Raw genomic sequence first — 27,908 nt, forward strand, 5'->3', positions numbered from 1 at the left:
TTTACACATGGACATTACATATAGCTCTTCAGTTGCCAGGTTGGGGACAGATAGTGGTGTTTGCTTTTTATTTTATTTGTTTGTAAACAAACATTGAAGTAATTTTGTGCTTATGTTTTTACCTTTTTGATTTGAGTCCAGTATATGTTTGTGTGTGATTGCAAATTGTCTCAAAAAAACTCTGAGGTCTAGCAATAATATTGCTTGTTACCAATATGGAAGTTGTAGATTATGGAATAGGAAGAGTATTACTGCTCACCAGCAAATAATTGTTGCAAATTCCTAGAATTACCTTAAATGTGTAATTTAAGTGCTTGTTCATACAGTGTATCTCTGGGAAATATTGTGTGAACAGTGACTGCCTTAATCACAGCTTAGATATTAGTTGTTAAGAAATGACACAGGAATTTCTTGCTTTGATTCTGTGATACTTAGGGCTGTTGAGTAGCATAAAGTATTGCATAATCCTGAAGGAGGAGTTAAATCAAAATGAAAACAGTTTAGTAAATGGACATTGTATACAGATAGAATGGTATAAAGTAATATCTTTGTTCTCCAGAGAGAGAACAGTTAAAGGCTTATTGTGTGCATACTCATAATTATGGTAAAAACCTGAAGGAACGTGTTTTGATTTTTGACTACAATGCTTTCTAGGCGAAGAAGAGGACTTTGACATATTTCAAATGTGTCCTAACCAACTACTTCATAAAAGTGTCTTGTTTCCAGACAACTATTTTCCTTATGTTATTTTTCAAGGACTATGAGATAGTTTTTCTTTAGTAATAGAGAAATAAGCATAGGTTTCGTTTATAAGCTGGCTACAAAAGCTTGTATTTTGTCATTCAAGTAATACCAATTACAGCTTTCCATCACAAAATTTTTTCTGTCAGAAGTGTTTTGGTTTTTAACCTCCATTTGTGCTTTTACAGTTACTAAAGTGTATATTACAATTAAATGGGTTTTGCTTTCAGAGAAATGTGATGGAAGGGATGGAAACTCAGATGTTGTTTTGAAAAAAAGTGGGTTTTTATAAAAATGGTTTCATTTCACTCCTTGGTTCTTATTCGTATCAGTTAGTGGTGAGCTCAGCAAAGTTGAGGTTGTTCTCAAGAGGAGGAAAATAAAACATAAAATACATAAGCAAAACAAGAAAGAATGGAAGAAATATTGAAGCATATTGTAATTCCATACATATTAGACTATACAATAAGTCTACTGCATAAATGTGGCATCCCATAGTTAGTCTGATTCTGAAGTCATATGGGGGTGTTCCAAAAAGCAGCTTATTTATTTTATCTGTGGTAAGGATGAGGATTTTTGAAGCTATGAACTTTGAAAATAACTGGGTTTGCCTTCTTTTTTTCCTCTTTTTTCTACCTCTTTCTCTTCTCTCTGTAGAATCTAAGCTGAGCTTGCCAAATGAGATTGAGTTATCTTTCTGAATTACTCTCCATGGAAGTGGTATTCGTAGTGCAAATAGCTCATAAATAACCGTTCTCTAATTAGAGTGAGATAACTCAGAGTTGCTGGAATGTTCCTTTCAAGCTACACTTTGTATGAACTCTGCTGTGGGTTCATGTGCATTCCACACGTGTGGATTGCCTTCTTACATTTCAGAGGATCCATTGGGAATGCATCTGTATCCCAGGTGCCTCGATCATGTAAAGGACAAACCAAGCCCTTCCTTTTCTTTGCTTATGGCACTGAGATAGAAACCAAGTCTTGCCTGCTACTTATTGTGAATCTAGATAATGTCTAGGGAGTTGTGGAAATTTCTCCTTGTGCCAGCTTGCTGTGGCTTAATGTGTGTGTGACTTAACACGTGATTTGAGATGTCATCTGCTGCTTCATTTGCAGCTCAGTCGATGCTTTCTTTTGTTCAATTGCAAGCTCTTCTAGTGAAATTCTCAATGAAAGCATTCTTGCAATCTTGGAAATAGAGAATTTGTCAAGTTCAAAGTATGATGGCAAAATCCATCATTATGAAAAATAATCTCTTGGCAGTTGTTGGGAAGAACTGTGGACATAACACAATACAGCATTATTTAAATAATAAATGCAAAGTATAATCTCAGTGAGATTGAGTGAGTAGAAGTATACTCTTCAGAATCTAAAAAAATTAAGTGAAACTGTTTATTTCAGTAAAATTGATGCCTAGGAACCAACTAATTGGTAGTCTGGGTTTGCTTCATTTAATATTGCAGTGGAGTGTTTGGGCTGCTCCCCAAGCCAGAATTAATATTATTGTAATATAGTTGAGGCATATATTTCTTTGATGCCTGGTTCTCTTGCACTGGTGTCACTGTGTGTGATTTCAGTGCTGATTCTAAAAGTTGCTGGCAGTGTGCAAACAGTATAAGAGAGGAAGAGTCTTAATTTTGCTGTGTACATCACTCCCAAGTGGAAGCCCTGTAAATCAGTGGTGTGAGCCAGGAAGGGACCTTTTGCTGTAGAAGAGTGTCATCTGTTACACTTAAGGACTAAAGCTAGGTAAGATGAGTTTTCTAGGATATGGTTTAGATAATTAAGAGACGATACCAGTAATAAAGGAGAATAAGTGTCTTAGAATTCTCAAACAAAATGCACTGTCAGTGAAGACTGAGATGGTGAGAACAGTTGTTTTAACAATTGTTTTATAATACCTATATTTTCAATTCAGTTACTTAAAGGAAAATAATAATCCAGTGTCATTTCTTAAATTTAAGATCCAGAAAATTCCTTAAACTTCTGTTATCATTGTATAGTATATATTGCTGTATAGTATATACTCTTTAATTGAAGGTATGTTCTCTATTCTTGTACCATTGTACTGGTTTTGTTCAATTTTTTTTAGCTCTAAACTGTTGTCCTTAATAAGCTTGCTTTTTAACATCCAGGACGAAGCTCTAAACCCAGATACTGAAAAGCTCAGAGGACAGGCATTTGTATCATCCTCAGTATGCAGTCTGCTATCAAACTTCAGATTATCTCTGAGAGATCTTACTTCATGCTCTAGTATCTGTTGTGTCTTTTTCAGTTGCATTGGAATCTAGGTATCTGAGCAATTGGAGTCCACACTGTCAGTCTGACAGAACTCTGAGCCTATAATTCCAATTTACAGTTGTTCTCCCTAATATTTGTATTCATGCGGTTAGTAGTACACTAGATGCAAAAAAGACAGGAAATTGTCTTCTGAATTAGAAATATTTTTTTTCTTTCTATGGAATTGTTTCTGTGGAAATTTCAGGAAGGTTTTTTTCCAGTCTTTTACTGCTACATATCATGCTCTTGGTAAATATCAATTTTATCTACTGTGGTTTCCCTTATAGGTGAAACTACAGGTGAAAATATATGTCTCTTATAGGTGAGACAGATTTTGTGCCTTTGTTTCTCTTAACCATTAGCACTGTAGTTTTATATCTCATTTTCTAACGTAGTTGACCTAGGTGAATCCTACTTTTTAACCTATTTTAGAAATCAATAGTGGCCTGCAGAGCAGGTAGAATCATATGTTAAGGGGTTGAATTGGACCTTAAGGATCATTTAGCCCAACCTCCCCTGCCATGTGCAGGGACATCTTCCTGTAGAGCAGGTTGCTCAAGGCCTTAGTCCAACCTGGTTTTTATAACTCCTATGCAAATAGATTTTGTTATATTTACATAAGAGTTATACATTTTCTATAAACCTTGGTTTCTGGCATTTTAAGGCTGCAAACAGAAAAATACTAGATTATTCCCCTCTTCAAAATAGTGATTCCTGTTGTCACAAACATCAGGCTTTAGTTTTACTAGGTGACATTCAGATACTTGTCATATTTTCTGGTCTGGTACCTGGAGTACTTCTTTTGTGTCAGTATATTCCTCTGAGGTTAATTTCCTGAAGATTTTGAGAGATTGATTCTACTTCAAATTTTAGTGTTTATGTTTTATGCTAATGTTTTTTCTTCTGCCTTACCTTTGCTTGAACTTCCATGGAATCCTTTATTATGGTTTCATACAATTTAGAAATTACTTCTAATAAATAGTTTATAGCTGTTTATGTTAGATTTTTGAGAAAGTTCTGCTTAATATGTTCTTTTCTTACTGAAGTTTGTGATCTTTTTGTTTGTTTGGGGTTTTTTTTGTAACAGAAAAGCAGAAGTACTGTCTTTTATGAGGGGGAAGGAGACTGCCGTAGAGTCAGTTTTGCCTTTGCCTATCAAAGAAGTCTTTTGCTGCATTGTTTAGTTCTATACTCTTGCATAGTTCAGCAAATTCATCACCTTTAATGTTCTTCAGAAACAGTCTTTTATGTTTTCCACAGAAGAAAGAATTTTTGCCATTTAGAATGAGAGAAGTCCATAAAGCTTGCTTCTCTTACTTTTTTCTCCTCCTTTTCCGATTCTGCTTGTTGATCCTGGTTTCTCATGTGTTGCAGGCGAATATCTGGCACAATAGATGTGATTGGACAGACCATCACTATCAGCAGGGTGGAAGGACGACGGCGTGCTAATGAAAACAGCAACATACAGGTTTTACACTGCCGTTTTGCATTCTATTTTCAACTAAAATACATTTTTGCTTCCCCCATAGCTTCTGACTAAAGCATCAGTATACATGAATGAGTAACTCATAAGTAACTTTAAGTCCAGGAATAAAATTTTGTCTGTTTCCAAAATATATTAAGATTAAATATTTGATAAATTTCAAAAGAGAAATGTTTTGGTATACCTCTTCCTGAAAAGAAACGAGTGATGTTGCAGACTTACAATCCAGGAGACAGCATTGGCTCTGCTAGATCTGTGTGGGATTGTTTTGTTTATGGAGTGAAAACATAAATATTTGAACTCCCCATTTGTCCCCCTATTCCTGCCAGACACCAATGCTGGAAGTGAAAGCCCCCTTGTATGCAGTTTGAGAAATGCAGTCTTTTAAAAATAAGGTGTGGAGGAATAAACAATTGGTAGTAGGTTGTTTTTAATTATATTGAAGTACTTTACCATAAATTGCAAGATTAGTCTTTATGGTTTTAATCTAGACTTTTATGATCCTGAGAAAGCAACTACGTCTACACAGATGGAATACACTTCTCTCCTGAAGAATCAGAGAGAAGGATCAGGGTTGCTTGGTACTCCAGTTGCATTTCTATGCCAACTGAGATTGAGGTTAAATAGTGAAAATAGTAAAGGATTGTAGTGCTAATATTGAAAACACTACCATGTATTTTTCATCTGATCTCAGAGTATTTAAGTAATTTATAGTCTTGGGTTGTTTTCTTGCTTTTCATATTAATTTGTAAATATTTTCCATTATGCAAATTTAAGGTGCTCTTAGGCCTTGAAAGGTACTTGGCAAATATGGGACACTGAATATAGGTACATGGGTAGAATTTACAATTTTGAATATGGGTCTTTAAATGTGAAGTAATGCTTTCCTATTTTAGTAACTGAAAGAGAGGAAACCTGTCTTGTACTCTTTTCACATAGCAATTGTAACTAGAGTTTGATATTTTACAGGTTCTTTCAGAACGCTCTAATCCTGAAGTAGACAGTTTTACCAAGCCACCTCCATTTTTCCCTCCAGGAGCTCCACCTACTCACCTTCCACCACCTCCTTTCCTCCCACCCCCTCCAACTGTCAGTACTGCTCCACCTCTGATTCCCCCACCAGGTAAATATCCTGCACTGCATAGGATGTGAATAATGAGAGATTTATTAACATCAGATTCTTGAGGTGCATCATGCAGAATTTCAGAATTTTGTGTTCTGCTCTTTTCTTAAGTGTGTCTGCAAGGCAAACCCAGAAACTTTTATTTGTACTTTCTCAGTAAGCATAATCCCAAGTAGTAAATAATTACTTGGAGACTAATTGCTGGTTATTGTGTTCTTCAAAATGTTTGAAGTGAAAAGCTGTATTCTGTAATTCAGTAACTGTTAATGCAATTGAGAGGTATATGTTAACACATCATTCTACAAACTTTTGAACTAGAAGTATGGTTTACCATGAATTTATGTTGCAAGTTGGATTCTCTAATGTCTAAGGTCAAAACAGCAAGAGAAGTTCTAGTTCTCCTTCTTTCTCACTGCATGTGTAAATTTCCAAAAGTCTGATAAGTGTTGCATTTGCTCTGTATCCTTTCTTCCAGTTAGAAGTCTTATTAATCCCTGATGTGTTTTTCCAGTGTTCTGTGTCTGTGAATCTTAGAGGAATCAAAGCTCTTTGAGAACTCGTCCCATTATTAATCTATTGCAAAATGTACTGATATTTATTAAACATTTATTGAAATGTGACATTTATGGAAATTTCCTGACAGAAGTGTCATGGGCTTTTGCACAAGAGGTACAGTGACCTGTCCTTGTCATTTTAAGACATTAAGTTCAAAAGGATTTGGCAAGAAACTAAGAACTGTCTGTGAGAAATTAAATTAGATGGATAATCTTTGTGGTGTATTTGAGTAGGAAAGTGAGGCATTTGTCTGCAGAGAAGACTGATTTCCTTATTTTCTCCTGTTCCTTGAATTCTTTTGCTTGACTTATTCTGAAAATCATGCTGGGAAGTTTCCTTGCTATTCTGCTTGCAGAAGGAATTTCTTAAAAGTTTCTCTGTTAATATTCTTATGCAGAAGCAAAGAAGTCACATTATTTGAAAGCACCTAGTATGAGCTTTTATAGGGTTTAAATTCTCATAGAAGAAGTTGCTTCTTCAATTGTCCCTCCTAATTTTAAAACTTAACTCATTCTGCCTGCAAGCTCTGACTTTCCTCCATGATGGAGGAACACATAGAAAATGTGCCCTTTTCCTTTTTTTTTCCTTTTTTAAAATATAAATATAAAAAATATAGTATCTAAAGTGAGATAGTGCTCTGGTGATTTTGTGATGTTTCCTTACTGGGGAGGGGGAAGGACAGAAAGGGGATGGATGTGACAATAATGTTTGCTGTGGTTTTAAGCTTCATTTAAATGTTTATGATAAAACAATATATGTAATGCATTGCAACTTTTTAGAAAGTAATTATTTTAATTGTAACTGGGTTCAGAAAAGGTGTTCTAAGTTGTATATTATCAAAAACATGAGAACCACCTCCACAGACACCCCAGACACACTTGGTGCAGGGATGTCACATACAGTTACTGGACTGCTCTTATGAAACCCCTCACCTGTAAGGTGAAGGAAATCCACATGTGCTGTAGATCAAGCGAGCCGGTTTGGCTTTAGTCTCATGGTTTACAGGCACGTTTATGACACAGGATTGTTCAGAAGGTCTTCTGGAACATCCTTTCAGAACTTCAAGTAGATTCTAAAATAATGATTAAGAGCTGTGGATTTGGTTTCCTTAGGCCTGCGTTTTAATTGTGCTGTTGCCAGCTCTTTATCATCAAAGATGTTCCAAAAATAGGTTCTGCCATCCCTCCTTGGTTCACTGGAGGAGAAGTAAAAAAACTACACTTAGCCAATATTAAACTGGGACTACTTGCCAGAAAACTTAAGTATTCCAAATATAAAACATCCTCCAAAAGCGCCTTTGAAAAAGGATCTTGCTTTGAAGTTAGGTCTCTTGTTCTGTATTCATTCACTCTTGTGATTCAAGTCTTTTTTGAGGAACAAGTCCTGGAACAATTCAGAGCACCAAATGTAGAAAATTCTCAAATAGTCCTAGGAAATTACTGCCTGTGTCAAAATATGTGCTAGTTTCTGTTTGCTAGGTTTATTGCTATGTTGGTGTCATTTCCATCTAAAGTAAAATATGTATGTTTTTTACCAAGGCTTTAAAAGTTGGTTTATGTGCTTTGGTTTAAGTACGTAGTTTAAAATGTGACATGTATTTGTGATTTAAGAAAAAAGAAATTTCTCATAAATACTAACCTTCTGTTGCATAACTTCGCAATGTACACCAGGGTTTGGTGTGACTGCTCGGGCTCAGCATCCTAAGTGTGTACTTTTTATCTTTTGATATAGAGAATTTAACCTAATTTAGCCTGTGGCAAGAGAACCAAGTTGAGATACATTACATTTCTGAGGGCTGTTATGCAGTTTAGCTAATTTACAGTATGTTCTTAAACTCTGGCTGTGTTTTTCATATTTGATACCTTATTCCACAAGCAGAGCATGTGTGGCATGGCTTTTCTTTAGGAAAACATACTTGATTTTCTGTAAATACTTACAAGCCTGAGCTAGTAGGATGGTATACAATGTTCTGAAGGCAGTTTTGAGTGTGGTAGGTAAAATGATGCACTAAAGACATTTGTGTTGCTTTTGACCCACAAGTCTGAGTATTTAGGTTTATGCTGGATGTATCTTTATGGGAGTACAACAGTGTTGTAGGGACATGACAAGGTCGATACTAAGCCACATTCTTGCACTGGTACAATGTAGTCTCTTCTTCATTGCAAGAAGTGACAAAATATTCCAGTGTCTTTTCTCAGAAGCAGTAATTGGCTGGTGACACTACAAATATATTTTCATACACTTAGAAGGCAAAGGAAGGTAAGGAATTATTTTCCATTAACTGAAGCTTAGGATCTTTTTTTGTCTTGTTTTGTGTCATATTTGTCTATTAGTGAGGAAGGTGATGAAAAGCATTTGTTTAGATCTTTTTAGATTTTTTGTCAATTTGGCACATAGAATCTTTTTTCCTTTGTGATACCATCAAGTAAATTAGCTTCTCTTTTAAGATTATATAAGCATTAATCATGACTCTTTAAAAGTTCTTAAAGATTTTTGTGGGAAAGAATGCTTATGGGTTTTTGGTGTAATGCTCTACATGATTCATTAAAACTATTTGGACATTTGGTCTCTAGATATTAGTTGTATTCAGTCTATCTTAATTTTGTTTGAATGGTTATTAAGTGAAATTTTTCATTTGGCTTTTAGTCTTGTGGTGATATTTTTACTTTTAATTCTGCACAGAAAACATTCTTGTAAATGAGGACTATTGATTAATACAAAATTTGTATTGCTTAATACAAAATTCTTCCTTTCTATAAAGAGGAGTTAGCTGGTGGATTTCCAGGCAGTTCTCTGGATAGTGCTGAGTGCCATTTGCAGTGCAAACAATATACTGGTTTTAGTGCAGCAATTGAAATCCTTTTTAGTATAAGATGGAGCTAATAAATCACCTTGAGAGAATTTCTGGTATTTTTCTAGCTTATATTCTTAACATTGCTATATTATAGCAGTTATATAATATATTATTATATATATATATATATATATATGCTTAACATTTATTTATTTTTTCTATGTTTTCGGCTCATGAAGGATCTGTTAATTAGAACAATTAACCAAAAAAGATGAATAGTAAACACTTTGGCTGTGCAACAGTTTGAGTTCTTAATCTTGATTTTCTTTCAGGAATTTTCATCTGGAGTGCTTGGTCTTTTAAATGTTACACTGTCAAAAATGTTATGGTGTGATACCCAGTGTTCTTAACAACTGTAGTGCATATTAAAAGCTTGCATGTTGGTGAAAAGAAAATGGCTCATGCAGTTCAGAAGTTTGGCTGTTGAAGTTCACTGTCTCCTGATTTACATTTTGGCTAAGAGATCAGATTATAAATCTTTCAGATTGAACAGAAATCTCAATTATATTTCACCATGTGTTTAATCCTATAGGATTAATGCTGTTAGGAATTAATGTCAGATAAATTGCCAACAATTAGTGAACTTTGATACTGATCTCTGTTTCTCTGCTTGCATATTCCTTCATTCTGTCCTTCTACCAAGGTAGTCTGGGAGCAGTTTGCATTTATAAACATTATAAATATGTAGATTTAATAAAATGCTGCTGCCATACAATGGTCTTTTAATTTTGGTATTGAACTAATGAGATATATGTAAACTTTGTCATGCAGTAGCCAGTACTGTTCTGTGCAAATGTTTATGCAATTATGTCAATGCTGATGAAAGCACTTGCCAGAGTTTTCTGTTCTCTCCCTCCCCAAAGTTTTGCCATGAGCTGTCAGATTGAACATACATACTTTTTAATGGAAGCAGAATTGCTGATAATTCAAAGTGCTTTATGCCTTGTGAAGTAGGCTATTTTCTGCCAGTATTGTTTTAGCCCAGCTTGTTATATAGCAGTGTTATGTGTTCGGTTCAGGTAAAGCTAGGTCTTTGCAAAGCATGAGAAGATAAGAACCTTTGAAGTGTACAAATTATTTTTACCTTGTAATCATTCCTTTCTTAATCAGTAAGATAGGTTTATATGTTGATGCAGTACATATATTAGGCCAGCTAATTTAGTTGGGAACAATTAGTTTCATAACAGCTTAGCTAGATCTGAAAATCAGGTCCGAGTAATTCTTACACATGTTTCTGTTAAAGGATGCTCCTTTCTCAGATAGTTACAAGAAAATAGAGTAAAACACAATCTTTTTCCCTCCATGTAGCAAATGAATGATGAACTGCAGTATCATAGCATTGACTCAGATATCTGTATTGCTTACTGCTGCCTGAATTATTTGTTCATGTGGACCTACTGTTTCCTGTGCCAAGCTATTGAAGGTCAGAGGCCAATTGCATTTCCTTCCATCCAGCAATGGAATGTAAAATAAAGTGAATGTAGTCTATGGGATGTTGCTTTCCTTCTGAATACTAAGAATTTTAGAATTATGAACTTAATTCTAACCTTGAGACACAGAGTCACTCTTCACTAGTTTTGCCTCTAAATAAATAAGATCTTAAAGAATAGGAATTTAAATCAAAAGTTAGACTTCACAAGGCTTGTATAAAATTTTAACAATCAGTATTAATGTGACATCTTGAGGACACAGAAAATATGTTGTCATTCTTCTTGATCATATACATAGTGCAAGCTCAATCTGGTTTTAGATCTACCGATAAGAAACTATTACTATAACTGATATTTGTTGTCTTTTTAGGTATACCAATAACAGTGCCACCACCAGGTAAATGTGCTTAGACTTTTTTTCCACATTTGGTTAAGAGATGAAAACTTATGTGCAAATTACCAACTTCTGTCAATTACATAGATAAAGGGTGATGTGTACTATACTATATGTGTATATGTAGGCTCAGTTATTTTGATGCTGGGCAGAAGAGAAATTGTATGAAAATGCTGTTGACTAGTGGACCTAATCAGCCAGTTTTCTAGATGAATATTTCCTTTTTTTTCTTTAAAATATTTTTTCTCAACTATGCAGTAAATAGTTTTGGTTGTTGTTAATTAATTAAGTATTGTTAGAATTGCCCATGCTTTTGTATCACCATATTTTTAAGAATGATAAATTTTTTAATTTGAAACACTGATAATACGTATTGAATGTTTTGCCTTTGTCAAGCTGAAAAGTAGTTCTTAGTCTTACAAAATAAACACCTATTTACATGGAAACGATTTTTCATTGTTCTCTCTGGGATTTGTTTGCCATTGTATGCTTAGCCTGCTTCTTTTATGGTTGATAGATTTTTACTTTCTCCCCTCCTTACCCAATTTCTTGTTACAGGGTTTCCACCACCACCTGGAGGTCCTCCACCTTCCCTCATACCCACAATAGACAGGTGATTGTCTGTTTGAAATCTTACTAAGCAATCTATCAGTATTCTGCAACTGAAATAAATGAATACTCTTGCATTGCCTATTGTTTTATGGATTTACATCTGGGAAAGGGGAGACAGCTTCAGATATTTACAGTAATTTTACAGAAATGTTACTAGTCTCACCTCTCAACATATTCTTTGAGTAGGTTACTTGGCCACTTACTAATTTAGTTATGACACGTAATCAAAATACCACATTAGTTACAGTTTTGATAGTAAATCAATGCCAAGACCTAAGGGAATTATTATTAAAGTATTCCTTAGCAGTCTGAAGGCTTATTTTTGTGATCTGTATACTTTTCAGCTATCATGTCCTTTTTTTCAGATGTACACAAAAACTTAAGCACCAATTCAAGCTCTTGTAAACTATAAGAGGTGCCAGAGTTCCACAGAATCTAAATTTGTATTTATATTCTGTTCTAAGTGTTCAGCTGTAACAGGCTAATCTGTTAGGCTAGGAATTTTTCAATACCATTTTTATATGAATTTATATGTATACACATACATATATTTGTATATATGTAAAATATATACATAAGGAGGAAAAAGGTTGGCCAGCACAGTCCTTGAAAAATAATTTGTATTTTGCTGGACACCAAAACCAGGTCATATGCAAAACTCACTTAAGATGGTACAAGCCTCTTGTCAGTCCTCTGGATCTCACTGAAGGAAGATGCACACATCTGTTCCTTTGAAATTGAAATTTCTGTTAATATACATGGTACAGGAGGATGATGGAAAATCTCTGAGAAAATCTTCATATGATTTAATTGAGAAAAAATCCTAACTTAATACATCATATGTGCACTTAAGTAAATTTATTACTTTGTACTGACAGTTGCTGAGAATGAGTGCTACTTCTGATTGTATATATTGTATGTAATATATATATTATATGTATGCATCTATTTATTGAAGGAGGTGGCTTTGTTGCTAAAGCTGAGTTTTAGCGTTTATCTTTAATATGCTGAAACTGGTTTTGCATCTGTGTTCCACAGTGGACATTCTTCTGGCTATGATGGTCGTCCTGTTCGTGCATTTTCATATGGCAGTGGTAAGTAAGCAAGCTTGCTGGCTTTGGAAATTTTGAACAGTGTGATATCAAATTGTTTGATACACTTATGAGGATATTAGCTAGAAAACTAAACAGGTCCTGTCAGTATTTCATTATGAAAGCACAATGCTGACCATTGTAAATAGTTAGATGCTGTTGCAAATTTAACTACTATTGTTAAATACTATTATTTCGCTTATTAATTTATATACTGGATATCTTTTCCTGCTGCTTTTGAAGAACTGTGATTGTTGAAGCATTATATACCCTAATATGGACTGCAAGTCAGGGAGAATTTTTCAAAGATTTAAAAGCAGGAGAACAAGTACAGTTGAGATACCATCAGAATTTTAATTACTAAGAGCAGTCATTCAGAAATCCTGATAATGTACCTCTCCTTTGAAAAACCATTTGTCTAAGACACTATAACCTTCAGCTATGGTATTGCAAAGTCTGTCTTCCTTTTCTAATCACTGTTATAGGAAAAAAAATCTGAAGCTGGAAAACATGACTTTGTGGTTTTTTCCAGTAAAAGTGAAATAAGAATGAACTAAAATAAAAGCTTCAACATGTGCCACCAAATGGGCATCCACAGAATGTATGCTGAGTTTAGAACTGCTAGCACTGCTCTGCTTCGTGATCTGAAGGAGAAAATAAGATAATGTAGATATAATTATATTTGAGTTAGAAGGAATCATCAAAGATTATCTATTTCAAGCCTCCCTGCCATGGGCAAGAATACCTTTCACTAGATGAGTTTCTCACAGTCCTGTCCAACTGGGCCTTGAACACCTCTAATGGTGGGGCATCTACAACTTCTCTGGGCAACCCATGCCCCACCACCATCGTCATAAAGAATTTCTTCCTTATAGCCAATCTAAACGCACCATTTCTCAGAGGAATACCATAGTCCCTTGTCCTGTCACTACAAGCCCTGGCAAAAGGTCTGTCTCCATCTTTCTTTCTTGTAAGTCCCTTTGCAGTATTGAAAAGCCACAATAAGGTGTGCCTAGACCCTTCTCTCCTCCAGGATGAACAACCTGAACAACATAGGAGAGATGTTCCAGCTCTGCTAATTTTTCAAGGCCCTCCTCTGGATCTGCTCTAATATATCTTTGTTGTACTGGGGTCCTAAGAGCTGGATGCAGTACTCCAGGTGGTGTCGTAGGAGGGAGCACAAAGAATCACCTCCCTCAACCTGCTGGCCACTCTTCCTTTTGATGTAGCCAGGATACAAGTGGCTTCCTGGGCTGCAAACTCACACTGCTTGGCCGTGTTTAATTGTTGCCTCCCAGTATCCCCAAATCCTTCTCTGTGGGGTTGCTTTGAATCAGTTCATTGCCATTTGTACTGACATTGAGGACTGCCCTCACCCAGAGGCAGGACCTTGCATGTTGGCAGCCACTATCTCTGCCTTCAATACATCTGCCAAGCTGCCCCATGTCTAGTGCCTTTTCTGTCAGCTAAATTCTGTTGCCTTGCTCTTTGTTCCTTTGAACCTAGCTGGTGAGAAGTTGTAGGGAAAGTTTTGTCTGTTTCTGAGCATGTGTGATGTTCAGCACAGATCAAATATTCAGCAAATCTCCTTCCCAAATGTTCCAAAGTTTAAGCATGGGTATACAATATGACATTTTGTAATGGCTCGCAATTTCTTGAATTTGTAGCAGTTCATGGAGTAACAAGCAGTACTTTAGTGACATTGTATGGATCCTCATCAGTTATCAAATGTTTGCTTTCATGCATTGGAAGCTTGTTATGATTTCAAGAATTCTTAAAAAAGAATTCATAAACATTGACTTTACACAGACTTTGTTTTTAACAGTAATTTGTGTTTTAGCAAGAAGGTAAAACCTGAGATGTACAACTAAAGCCATGCAGAGTATCATAAGGAAAGCTGTCTTAATAACACATACTAATGTATATATGTGGCATCTATTACATAGTCTCCAGTGCTGAATGTTCTTCACTTTGATGTCTCTTATTAGAATATTCTATTCTGTCAAATATTGTCAGGGACATAAGAATATTTCCAAGTTTTATGTTGACCTTTAGAGATAATAGCATGCTGTGTTGTTGCAGCACCAGTTCTAAAGGATAACTGTTGCTATGATCATGCCAACATTGAATTTGAACTTCTTCAGCAGGATTAAAATATTGTTTGTCTTTATACAATTATGGAGACCAAGGAGCACAGTCCACTCCTATCTTCCCAGTGTGCTTCCAGTGTATCTGGTATCCCTGTTGCAGCAAAAGCTTTCATATTTGCTGCCAAAGCAATTGTCTGTCTCAAGGCTGTCTGTGTCATAGGGATTTTTGAATCTATAGAGACTCAGTAGCATTTTATCACTGTTGCTCATCTCTTAGAGAAAAATGTCTTCCTAGTCAGCATCATACTGTCACAGTCCCTGTTGTGCTGTGTGATCACTGTTATAGGACAGTGTTTAGCAGCTCTCTGAATCAGACCTTGGGGACATCGAGAGCTCCACAGTGCAGCAGGATACAGAAATCACTGTGATTTACAGTCACTAAGTATATTTATTTAATAGTTGCTTTGGATAATAGCACTGAGTCTCCAACCTGTTGTCTTCTTTGACAGTCTGTGCATTTCCTAGCTTTGCTAGAATTGCAGGGGAAGATGTGCAAATGGAACAAATTATAAAAAGTACCAGTCTTGATTAAGGTACTAGCGCTTCTTTTGCCTATTCAAATTCCTTAGCTCATGCTTTGGTGTCTCTTCTCTTGTGGTCAGTTGGGTTTGCCATTGCAGACCCTTTAGGAAAGTTACATAGTAAAGTAATAACTTATAACTTCAAGACAGTCTGTTTTGTTTTTGTGCTCTTCCACCACATCAATGTGGTTTAGTCAACTTGAACTTAAATCCTTTCACAATTCAGTGCTACGTCTGCCATCATATCTTTGGATTTGCTTGAGTTGCATTTGATCAACCACTGAAGTGCCTTCTATCATATGCTTGTTTGCTTTTTCCTCAAGTACTTCTCTAGTCTGTGCGCCAAATGTTCTTTAAATCTTAGGAACTTGCAAGACATTTAACATTGCAGAAACAGTTTAAGAGTCAGTATTTTTTGAAGTACAAGGAAGAAGCATTAAATAGTTTGTTTTATGCCGTAAAGATTTAAGTTTTTTAAGTATCTCCAAAACTGGGCTCATGTCTCCAAAACTAGTAATTATTCAAAGCTCTCTTCTTTTTTTAAAAATAAAATCAGAGTTAAATTTTTGAAGTGTCTTTCTTCTTGTAGAAATTACTGGAATAATTAATGTAGAAATAACAGAAGTGACAACTTATTTCATTCAATGTAGTAAAAGCAGAACACCAATTCATACTAGAAAGTAACCTTCTTCTGGTGTTGTGAATAATTCCTCGTGAAAATGTAGATATAAAAATATGCAGTGTGTCAAATTACTGTTTTAACTTATGTTACTGAGGAGAAATACTTGTGTCTGATTGAGAATTACTCAAAATGTGTTGGAGTATCCCAAAATTTATTGTAAAAGTTTGTACTACCATTAATAATTGGTTTGTAGTATACATTTAAACTTAAGTTTAAACTTTAGATCAGAATACACTGACAGCCAAAGTCTCATGTACCATACATGTATTGTTGACATAGTCGCAAGTCAAGGAAATTAGCAGTCTTTTAAGTCCAGCTGGTTTTTCTTGTTATTTCTGGCTGCTTTCCTTCGACGAATTTCAGGTCTTGGCAGCATTATGAGCAGCAGAATATTGTATTAGGGCATTTTTATCTGTTAACCCTTCATTTTGCTGTAGACCTGAAGTTAAACTGTGTCAAGCATTTTATTAGAGGCAAAATCTTGTATAATTGCTTTTTTAAGGAATTATAATACTTTTCATTGCAAATGTATTTTAACAATGAAGTGTTCTTTCCTGCTCCACTGCCTGCTGTATAGGTCTTTTGTATTCCCCCTCTGGATGCTTGGCAAACTGCTCTCTTAAGCTTCTGCCAAAGCTTTCTGAGGCAGGCATACCCCAGATGTTACAGGCAAGGCAGTCTGAACATAGCTATCAGCAGAAGCCATGGTTTTGTAATTCAACAGTATTAAATACAGCACCAGTAACACACTTTACATTGTTCAGTGGATTTTTATGTTAATTGTACTTTTAATCTTTTTGTGACACCATGAAGTCAAGTAAATATTGTTCTCATATTATAGATGATGAAGTGGAGCTCAAAACAAACGATTCATTGAAAGTTAGGAAAGCTAGCAAGGCAGATAAGCAGAAAGGGAGAAGTCCTCAGTACTGTAAGTCCGCTAGAGAGTGCTGTTTCCAGCTAAATACTCAGCCCTTGTTTTTCCTTCACAGGATGCGTTCACGGGACTTCTGGTGAGGGAGGGCAGGACAGAACAACTGGGGCATTAAAAGTAGCAGTTGTGTATTACACTGAAGTTGGCAAAAAGCAGTGGAGAAGCATTCCTTCTCCCCATTGCTAGCTGTCAAAAAAAGGTTGGGAGACAGTGTTAAAACTTCCTTCTTAACATGTCACTTCTAGATTAAGACTATGCTTGATTTTCTTAAACTGTTACATTTTAGTGGTATTAGTGTTTGTGCTGAGTATTCAGTTATCTTACAGAGCACAAGTGGGATCATTATTTCTTCTCCCCAGAGTGAATTTATTTCTTAAGCTCCTTTTACATCTGTAATCAGAAAAGTATGACAAAGTATAGTATAGAATATAAGTCAATGAATGAGAACTTCATAGCTATCATTGTATTTTAAATACAATGATTTTAAAGTACAAGAGATAAAAATAATAGCATTTAAATATAAGGCTGGAAGTGTCCTTTTTCTGAACTGTATTTTCAAAGCACCTGCATTTCAAAGGCAGGTTTTTTTTTCTGGTTGTTTTTGTTTTGTTGTTCTCCCAAAATAAAGCCATTTGACCACAAAGAATCAGATTCTTTAAGCAAGTAGTTGCACATCTTTTTTTTCCCCCAGAAGTATTTAGACAGTCTTTGGGGTATGTACCTTGGTTCTGTACATCCTCATAAGAAGTATTTAAATGAGTAATAATCACGGAAAAAATGCAGTGTTTGCGTAGCATTATGTGAAAGGGGAAGATTTAAAAATGTCATGAAGATTGAAAAATGACAAATGTTTTTTCGTGCATTATTTTCCATATGATATTTGATTTTGTTCTTTCTAATAGCTACATCTCTTTCTTTAGTCACCTTTCCACACCCTGCAGGTTCTGCACCCTCATGGTCTAGTCTTTTGGACACCAGCAAACAGTGGGATTACTATGCACGAAGAGAGAAGGATAGGGAACGTGAGAGAGAGAGATCCCGAGATCGGGATCGCGACCGGGACCGGGATCGAGACAGAGATCGAGACCGTACCAGAGACAGGGAAAGGGACCGAGATCACAGTCCATCCTCAAGTGCATTCAACAGGTCAGTGAAACATCCTAAACCTGCTGTGACGCTGCTCAGAACCCTTGTCTCTGTTAAACTTCAACATTCAAATTTAGTGTTCCGCTGTATATCCCAAAGAGCTGGGTGGTGTGGCTTCCTCACCTTTGCCCTTTTCTCTTCAAAACTATAATTCTAAATTTCTACATGTAAAACAGAAGCAGAAAAAAAGACAGTATACATGCAGATTGGTCATAATGCTTTAGAGGTTAAAGGTGATTTAAGTATTGAAAACATCTGAAATACCCATCTATTTTTGACATTAGAAGGTCTAGAAAAAATCTACAGAAAAATCTGTAGAAGTGCCAAATGAATTTTAGTTGTCAATTCGATACTAAGAGCAACATGTTGCAACATTTCACCTTAATTAATGGTATTAAATACCTGCTAAAATGGTTAATATGGTTATTAAAAATGGCTGGATAATAATCTCTCCTCTCTTGTTTAAAACTATTATTTCAAGGCCAAGAACTTTAATTTTGATAGTTGATAATAATGTCAGAAAAATGTATTCAGCTTTCTAATTGCTTTTAAAAAAAGCTACAACTGTTCTGTGGTTCATGTTGAGCTCACTATGGCTCCATAGAACAGAGGCCTACTGGTTAGCCAGTTTTTTCTAAATTTCCTCTTCTTGTTATCTGCTTTTTGGGGTAAATATCTGACACTTTTCTCAGTGTTCATTGTTAAGTTTAAATTTTTGCAGAATATATATGTTAGCTATTAGGCAGATTGTTTTTACTAATGGTTTTAAGCTAAAGGGAGAGTACTGAGAGTCAAAATTACTGCGGTTGAGAGATGACATTTTTGCATGATGATTGTTAGCTGAAGACCCAAACTGGGTGCGGGCTGGGGGATTTTCTATGTATGCTGGTGTGGTGATGTCCTCTTCTGCGGGCATGTGCTTTGTTCCAGGGTCAGTTTCTGAGGGCTGAAGACCTATCTAAACATCTGTTTCTCAGACAGCTTGATTGAAGGCCAGAAAGAGCCCTGGTCATTCAAGGGTGCTTGAAATGAACCTTAATAGCTTCCAGGCCTCAAGAAATCTCTGTGCTGCTGCCAGAGTTATCTGTGAAGGAGGGGGAAGAACAGGCCTCAACTTTTTTATGTGACTAAATTATCCACCATCTGTAGCAAAGCTGTTGCCACATGGCTGTATAAGAAAATGGGAGGCCCTTAACTGGGATAAGTTGGTTTGGGAATCACAGAAGATGTGTGAGAGGCTTGAAAAAGAACATGCAGATATAATATTTCTTAAGAAGGTTTATTTTCAATTCTGTGCACTTAGGAAAATAAAATTAACGGAACTGTGAGGAGAACATGAACCATTTTAAAGATTCCACAGATTTATAGCTTTTACTTACATTCCCTTTGTTTTAACTTTGATCAAGTGGTACTTCGGTGGGGTTTGTAGTAAGCATCAGTTTTAGCATTTTACTACTCAGACATTACAGCTTTCAATGCTTTTAGCAGTTGTTTTCCAGATGAATAACCTGTGTTTTTGCTACAACGTTTTTTAAAATTTTAGGAAAATAGGATTATCTTTATTCTATTATAACCAAAATGTGGTTTAAAAATGAACTTTCGGCTGTCTTTGTATTCTGTTCTGCTTTTACCCTGCTATTCTCAGAGAAAAGTGTGCATTTTTACAATGCATCTTGAGAAGAAGCCATCATTTTTGGACTGTTTCCCTTCTGCAAGGGCTGGGACTTCAGTTTGGGTTTTTTGATTTTGTTTTGTGTTTTGTTTTTTCTTTTTTTATTTTGGTAGTTTCAAGTCAATTAGTTACCACTAAAAATGTAGACATTGGAAGTTGATTGATATGTTATTCTATTGTTGTTCTTCCTCAGCAATTTGAAAAATTAAAACAAAACCAAAAAACCAAACCCCAGCAACTGTATTTCTAAGGTCCTGGAAATTAATAATCTTATGCAGAAGAGCGGATGAGGGTCTACCTGGCTGGATTGCAGCTTTACAGAATTTGGTGTCCTGGTGGTCAGCAAACTGAATGAGATTCCACAATTAGCGTGCAATAAAGGTCAAAAACATTGAACACCATTAGCGTGATCCTGAAAGCTCCCAACACACTGGTCTTGGCAAATTGATTTTTTGCTTTACTTAGAGAAGTTGTTTATTTTCATCAGACACACTTACAAGCTGTCATGGTTCTTTAGTAGTTTGCCAAAATAAGGTTTAAAAGGGAGTATCAGTAATATTTTAACCTTTTCCTAGAGTGTTATAAAATAAATGGGTAACAGAATAAATGCAAAGTGTGAGTTACCATTAAGGGCATTGGAGCTCATCTTTGAAACCAAGCTGTAGGTCTACAAGTAGCCATCCTATTTGGCACGGCAAGATTATCAGAAGTTAGTGGTAGGCATTCAAATTTTAACTTTTTAATTAGATACTGATCATCAAAATATTAGTTTTGTGGAACAATATCAGTTGTGAGAGGAAACCACAGTTGCACAGAGAGGCCAGGGAGTCTCCATCCATGGATCTATCCTGAAGCTGTCTGGACATGGTACTGGTTAGCTGGTCCTGATGGCCCTGGTTTAGCTGAGTTTTAGTCCTGATGACCTCCGTTCATGTCTTCCAACCTCAGTGTTTGTGCCATTTGATTACAAACGTGCTTTTCAGGATTTGATCAGCTTACTCTCAGGTCTGAGGTTATAAATGCATTATAAAATCAATTAACAGTGGCAAATCATAATTTTGAGTTGAGTAGTTATAGCTGTAGTTTTCCTGCTTTTGATGTGTGAATATTTTTTGTGTCCCTTAGAAAAGCAGAATTTTCTATTGGGTGGTTAATGTTTCTCTACAGTGTCTTAAATTACTAATTTCTGTCATTTGCTTAGTGATGTAATCATACAGGGACTCATAAAAAGACTAGTGCTGTTGCTTCAGGTGTTCCCCCTTCTCACTGAGTTTTCATGCATAGCTGTAATAATCATTAATGTAATATCCTCACTTGAGAAATGGACAGAGAATCCAAGTTGTGGCAGGTAAAATGGGGTTGGTCTCAGTTCTCACTGCTCCAGGATATGAGAAATCTCTTGAGGATTTCTCACAATCCCCAGGCTGTTCTCCCTGTGTGATCTGTCTAATCCGTTCTGCTGCTGCAGGGACCTCAGGAAGATACTTTCTTTCATGGTAAATGTTGGCAAAGACAGAAACACTTGCCTGTCATTAGGTCAACAGTATCTGAATGGTTACTGATTTTACTTCTTTAGAAAGACTGGTTACATTGTGCCTTTCTTTAGTACTTGGTGGGGATCTCCCCAACTGTGGTTAGGGAAGGCTTCATGTGATATATAAATAATTACACTAAGTTCATTTGTTTTGAAGTTGCACTATTAAATGATGCTGAGTAGCATTTTCTTAGTAGAATGAACTAGATGAATTTTCTTAGTAGAATGAATTTAGATGAAATGAACGTGCCTTTTTAAGCTATGCTAATGTACTGTTTGAGTTGTGTTGGCTAACAATGGACGTTTTTCAGTAAACTCTTAGAACTGTCCTTTTCATCAAGTCAAAATAGAAAATATGTTTTTAAGTAGAGCCTTTGAACCCTTGTCTAACCTGTGATATTTAGGGGTTTTTACCAACATTGTGGCAGGGCATCATTTTATGGCAATCGAAGAGAGAAGTGGAAGTAGAGACAGCACTAGCATTGGAGAAAAATTCATTTTAAAAGCAGCCCAAAACATTTAGTATATTTTACTCTTTGTGCTTAGCATTTTATTTTCTTGAAGCAAATGTAAGGAAATAGATAACTGTACCAAAATCTAATTTTAGTTTACCCAAATTGTACAATAGTCCACAAGTGTGCTGACAAGTGTTGAATGTTTCAAACACTGATCCAAAAACGTTACTGAAGCCTATATAGGATTGTATTTCCTTCACAGTTAGATACAGGTTCAAGCTAACAGCTTGATAACTCCTATATAAACTTAATAGGGCACTGTTGTATTCTTTTTTCATTCATTTTCAATGAACAATTTCCTTTCAAAACTGTATTAACTGCACAAGTCTAGTGTATAACATGAAGAACTTTATTATCCTTTAAGTACTGGAACTCATATAGACACCCAGAAGCAATATTAAGATTTTCCTGTCATTTAGCTTGTTATTGTTATACTCCTTGGTCTTACTGTCCTGAAAATCTCTTCTTTCTGAATCAGTGATGAAGAACGCTACAGATACAGAGACTATGCAGAGAGGGGTTATGACCGCCATAGGACAAGCAGAGAGAAAGAAGACAGACACAGAGACAGGAGACACAGAGAGAAAGAAGAGACTCGACACAAGTCATCTCGAAGGTTTGATTTCTCTTTTTTTTAATAAGATATGAAAGACTTGCCCAGTTTAAAAAAAAAAAAAAAAAAAAAAAAGTAAACTTTTAAAAGAACCCCAAACAAACTGGAGTTTTGTGGAAAGGCTGTAAACACTTGAATGTGCTACTTGGAACAAGTCTGCCATATAAAATGTAGACAGACAAGAAGCTATACTGACCCTGGATAACCTCATATTGAGTGATGTATGTGACAGTCAGTATGTGAACAGAAATTAGGACATTGGGGAAAGAAGGATAAAAACGGTGAGTCAGAAAGGGATGGAATGAAGCTGACATTCAGCAGCATGAACAGAACAACTTAACAGTCATTCTCAATAAGTAAAATAATCCTCACAGTCACTTGATAGAAATTGTTCTACCTGATTCATTTTAATAAAACTTACGTCCAGAAAATGGGGTCAACGAGAATGTCAAATTATTAAGGAATGCCAATAGGTGTGTGACATTGTTAAAAGCATTTCTATTAGAATATGGGTTATAAATGTGAACAATCATTCACTTTTTCCCCCAAAATGTACAGGATGGATAGATGCATGTTCCATTCCAGGAAAAATTCAGTTCTGCACTGACATCCAAAAACTCTTGAGTTGGGAGCAGATGCCAGTTTTCAAATATGAATGCAGAGGCTGTTTTTTTGGTATTTTGTAATGAAATAGGGCCTGAAGTGTCAAGTGTTTGAGGCATATTTTCTGTCTATTTAGTAACAGCAGACGTCGTCACGACAGTGAAGAAGGGGATAGCCACAGAAGGCACAAACACAAGAAGTCGAAAAGAAGCAAAGAAGGAAAAGAAGCCAGTGGTGAACCTGCTCCTGAACAGGAAAACACTGAAGCTGCCCCTGTGGAATAGGCTTGTGTGATTTTTTTGCCTACTTGCATATATATTAGTGCCAGAAATAGATTACTATAAATCTTGTTATTTTTCTGGGAATTATAATAATTTGCTCTTAATCTTGTTCTGTTAGTTTGAAATCAAAGGTTACTTTGGTTTTTTTTGAAAATAAAAGAATGAATTTTTCATGTTAAGGTTCTTGGACTGACTTTGTATTTTAAGGAACAGTGAAAAAAAAATCTTACAACTAGAGGCTTATGCTCTTACAATATAAGCAGGGCTTAAATTCTTTGTATTAAATTGTCTCCTTTTTTCATGAGCCAACGGGAAGGTCATTCTTTTACTGACTTTAGAAACAGTGTGCATTCATTTTATTACATTCCCAACATCTGGAACAGTGTGGGTTTAGCATAGCTTTTGGAGTCATATTTGGAGAGGTCACCCTTTACTACAGGGACACACAAGAACTGCAGGGTCTTCAAAAACCTTGTGATAATGTGAAGCAAAACAACCTAGGGAAAGTGGGAAAGGTGCCGATTGTTCTTAGCTGAATGGAACACTGAGCATGGTGATGATACACTTGGTAATTATGTCTGGTTTGTGTGGGTGCATAAGGATGAATTAAGCTGGATAATCATCCCTGCTGCTTTTCAGTGGCTTAAGAGAGAGTTCATTTTAGTCTTTGTTCTAGGGGAACAGCTGCCCTTAACATGATAAAGATTAACAAACATATCCTCTTCCCACTGCAAGCTTGTGAGATAAAAACAAGACTGTGGAACATGAGTAATTTCCAGCGAAAGACAAAGGACTATTTTAAGAGACATATAAGACCATCATCGTTTTCAGAACAGGATCGAGTGTGATTGATAAGGCAGTGCCACGAAAATTTTACTGCTATTCAAAAGACTTACTTGATGGTGTTAGCAGGGTGCAGTATACTTCCTTAAAAGTAATATGCTATATAAAAATCCCAGATTTAATAGTATTAATCAGAATGAACCAGGGAAACGAGGTAATTTGGTTTTGGATGAAAATAATGTCTGTACAAGTACACAGATACAATTATTTTTAATTATTTTAGAAAGTTCATTCACAGTTTTACAGACTAACAAACAGTACTTGAAAGTCTTGAAAATACCAGCTTCATGCTGACCATGAAAAGGTACACATAATCAAAGTGCTATTAACGTGTTGGATAAAAACCTTCACCTGATTATTGCAACTAGAAAAATTGCAAGAAATATTTCTGTAAATTATTCAAGATTTTCTTCTTGTAAATCAAAATAAAGTTGGTGAGCAGAAGCTGTTGCTCCTTAAATTTCATTATTATTATTATAATGCATTAAATAGATATATAGGTATGTATAAAAAAAACAACAAAAAAACCCTTAAGAACACAGGGAAGGAAGGACTTAAGTCTGTAGCTTGGATCACTCTGAAGTGATTTTCTGATGGGTGTCACTGCTTTGCCTAAACTTGACTTTTCTTGACATGCAGGTTGAAATTTCACAAACCTTTTCTTTAAAAATACATACTTTACTCCCCAAAAAAGCAAAGACTGGTGTTCCTTTTTTAGAATTTTTTTCCACATGTTACGATACTTGTTATACTCTCCAGGAAGACTTGTTTTATAAAAATGTGCCAGGCCAGGACACAATTGTGAGAGTTATTTTTCCTTTTAGTTCTTTGAGCATCCTTGCCAAGCAGGCATGCATCATTCCTGATGTATTCCTGCCATTGACAGCAAGGAGGATATCACCGCATCTGAAAAAATAAATGCAAGACAACAATTAAACAAAGTGACTTATTGTAACTATGTTCAAATGCCAAAGCACATCCTTAAGCTGGGGGAAGGGTAGAAATTAGTATTATGGTTCCTTCTCTGGCTAACTACTGTTCATGAATAAGGGAATAAAGCAGGTGAAAACACCTCTTTGCATTTGTTACAAATTTATAATTAATTAGACATATTTGAAAGAAAACATGATATAGTTCTTTTGACATTCATGCTGATGAAACATCATCACAGAATCACAGAAGGGCTTCAGTTGAAGGGACTTCAAAGATAATCCAGTTCCAATCCTTGCTCTGGCCAGGGGCACCTTCTACTAGACCAGGTTGCTCAAAGCCCCAGCCAACCTGTCCTTGAATAAGGAAGAGGCATCCACAACTTCTCTGGGCAACCTAGTCCAGTGCCTCACCATCCTCACATTAAATAATTTCTTTGTAATATCTGGTCTAAAACTACTGCCTTTCAGGTTAAAGCCATTGTCCCTTGTCCTAGCACTACACACCTTTGTAAAAAGTCCCTTTCCAGCTTTCTTGTAGACCCTCTTTAGATACTAGAATGATCCGTTTCTGAGCAACTGTAACTTTTAAACCTTGTTAATTGATGTAAGTTTATGCCATGATTGTGCATTTACTCTCTTCAAGTGTATTGGTGTTTGCAGGGAAGATGTTTGCTTGGGGTGTTTAGAACCGTGTGGGAAACCTTTGTGCTGGCATGCTTTGTACCACCCCAGAGATCAAATTGACTCTTTTAACTTACATACTAGTAGAGTGCTAGACATGTGAAAACATTCTGCTATGAAGGCAAATCTGTTAAACTTCAGGATACTTATGTCCTGTTTCCATATCTCCCAGAGTTAGTTCTGTATCAGTAAGTCCTTCCTCCATCTCTGCACTGCCTTAATGAAAACATGGTTTTTAAAAACCCCCAGAAGTTAGCCAGAAGAACTTATTTAAATGCAACTTTTTTTAGATAGTAAACATTACCTAATTCTGCCATCATTATATGCTGGTGTTCCCCCAACAATGGATTTGATAAAGAATGGTTTGTTCCCAGTATGTTCTTCATAACCTCCTACGATGCTGAAGCCAAGACTTCCAGATGTATTTCTTCGCAATACAATTTCTTTGCAGCTGTACAAATACCTGAAATAAACTAGTTTAATTAAATGTCTTACAGTAACTTTAGATTCCGATGAACCACTAATAATGAATCAGCCTTTTCATGCACCCATAGACTGTTTTTAAGAGTTAAAAGTAGTGCCATATTTTCACTGTTTTAAGCACCCACACTTCTGTTCCTGTGGTACTGCTTTCCTGTTACAACCAGATAACCAGTTATCCCAAAAGTAAAATTAGTCTTGGACTTAAGTAATAAATAAGGTTTTTTTCATAGGGTAGGAGTCTATGCAAATTATCTAGTTACTGTGATGGAGAAAAGCACTTAAGCCTGGATTTAATGTTTGTAAATTAGCAATTCAAAAAGCTGTATTTCTTCTACCTTGTACACCCCATGACTTATCTTCCAGATATGAGTCCGTATATGATTAATTATGTCAAATTGCTCAGGCACTTATTACTGTGGTGCACATCAAAGTAAAATAATTTTAAGGCCAATGAAATGAACTACAAAAATGACAGATGACGCTACAAAAATGACAGATGACACAAAGACAGATATTGGTGGAATTAGGGATCCTGAGCTTTTCTTGTTGAGTAACCTGATAAGTTAGAGCATGGAAGATGAGAGAAACTTATCCATGTGAGCCAGTGCTTTGGAGTACTGAATCTGCTCTCAAGAAGATAACTTGTCCGTATTGTAACGATTAACGCAAGATTTTGTAGTAAGAGACCTGAAATATGCTTCTCCCTCCATTTGTCTTCTTAATGTATTTTATGATGCTGTATATTATGCTCATCAAAGCTTAGGTTCCAAAACTAGGAATAGGGGAAAACAAGAACAGTGTTACTAGACTCTTAAATGTTGCCTAATGCTTTGAGTACATTAATTTCTGTTTCCTTTTTTTTAAACCAAATTAATTCCATTTGTTAGAGAGTGAGTGATAAAAATTTCTGTCCATAGTACTTTACTAACTTATCATTAGTGGTGTCCCCAGGAATGACTGAAATTCTGAATGACTAAAAAATACATTTGCTACTCCAAATATTAAAATATAGGCTGACCTGCAGCAGGCAACTGTTAAAAGCTCTATTCAGAGACTTTTTAGGTTTCTAAGAAGCATCTGACACTTCTATAGGAGGACAGACTTTATCTTCAAGACTGATATACCTGGTGTTTTAAAAAGTTCATTTGCTGTCTTTCACAGCAGTAATACTAGATTAGTCCCCCAAAGCCTACTGATATTCACCTGCTGCCAGGATGGCAGGTATGTAATATTTGCACAAGAATTCACTGGTTGCTAATATAAGAAACGGGTGACATTTGCTTCTTCCTCAGCAACCGGGCATTATTACTTTACCATCTGTGGACTTAAAAAATGCGCAAAATCACTTAAACCCTTTATGTTTAATGGTACTTTATCAAGTATGACCAAGCAGTGCCAGGATTCAGCTATTAGTGCTATTAATTCAGCACTGATTTTGGGGCAGAGGTCTCTGCTACCCAGTGCTACACCTACGACTCCTTCAGCAGCACATCCCTGAAATTGAAAGGTAATCAGCTAAATCCTAATGCCATAGAAAATTAGTAGGCAGGCAGGTAAAGACAGGAGGATAAAAGGCAGTCAAGCCAAACACACCTTAAGTGCATTTTATACATACAGTCTATAAGGTTATTGCATGGTCTCAATCAGTCCAGAAAGCCTAAATACATATTTGCTGTCAAAGTGTATGATAAATTAAGTAAAATAGACACAGCATAATAGCATTAGGATTGTTCTCTCTGCCAGAGCAAACACATG

At 35.8% G+C, this 27,908-nt stretch overlaps 2 protein-coding genes across 6 annotated transcripts in view; one reads left to right on the forward strand and one right to left on the reverse strand.

The window, feature by feature from the left end:
- The window catches only part of FIP1L1 (factor interacting with PAPOLA and CPSF1), a 39,240-nt gene extending 14,739 nt beyond the window's left edge, over positions 1-24,501 (forward strand). For 2 of the 3 annotated variants that reach the window (XM_021529439.2, XM_021529601.2), the window contains 8 exons: positions 4,396-4,489; positions 5,474-5,627; positions 10,837-10,863; positions 11,419-11,473; positions 12,511-12,566; positions 17,771-17,996; positions 22,196-22,333; positions 23,070-24,501. In XM_021529439.2, coding sequence (XP_021385114.1) covers positions 4,396-4,489; positions 5,474-5,627; positions 10,837-10,863; positions 11,419-11,473; positions 12,511-12,566; positions 17,771-17,996; positions 22,196-22,333; positions 23,070-23,217 — 898 coding nt within the window. In that variant the 3' untranslated portion in view covers positions 23,218-24,501. The remainder of the gene's footprint in view (positions 1-4,395; positions 4,490-5,473; positions 5,628-10,836; positions 10,864-11,418; positions 11,474-12,510; positions 12,567-17,770; positions 17,997-22,195; positions 22,334-23,069) is intronic. The other variant, XM_021529522.2, reaches the window with a different exon arrangement.
- LNX1 (ligand of numb-protein X 1) overlaps positions 24,251-27,908 on the reverse strand; it is a 124,600-nt gene continuing 120,942 nt past the window's right edge. For all 3 annotated transcript variants that reach the window (XM_077782836.1, XM_077782837.1, XM_021529229.2), the window contains 2 exons: positions 25,975-26,133; positions 24,251-24,963 (listed from right to left, as the gene is read on the reverse strand). In XM_077782836.1, coding sequence (XP_077638962.1) covers positions 24,828-24,963; positions 25,975-26,133 — 295 coding nt within the window. In that variant the 3' untranslated portion in view covers positions 24,251-24,827. The remainder of the gene's footprint in view (positions 24,964-25,974; positions 26,134-27,908) is intronic.

This window comes from Lonchura striata, chromosome 4, assembly GCF_046129695.1.
Source record: "Lonchura striata isolate bLonStr1 chromosome 4, bLonStr1.mat, whole genome shotgun sequence".
NCBI lineage: Eukaryota > Metazoa > Chordata > Aves > Passeriformes > Estrildidae > Lonchura > Lonchura striata.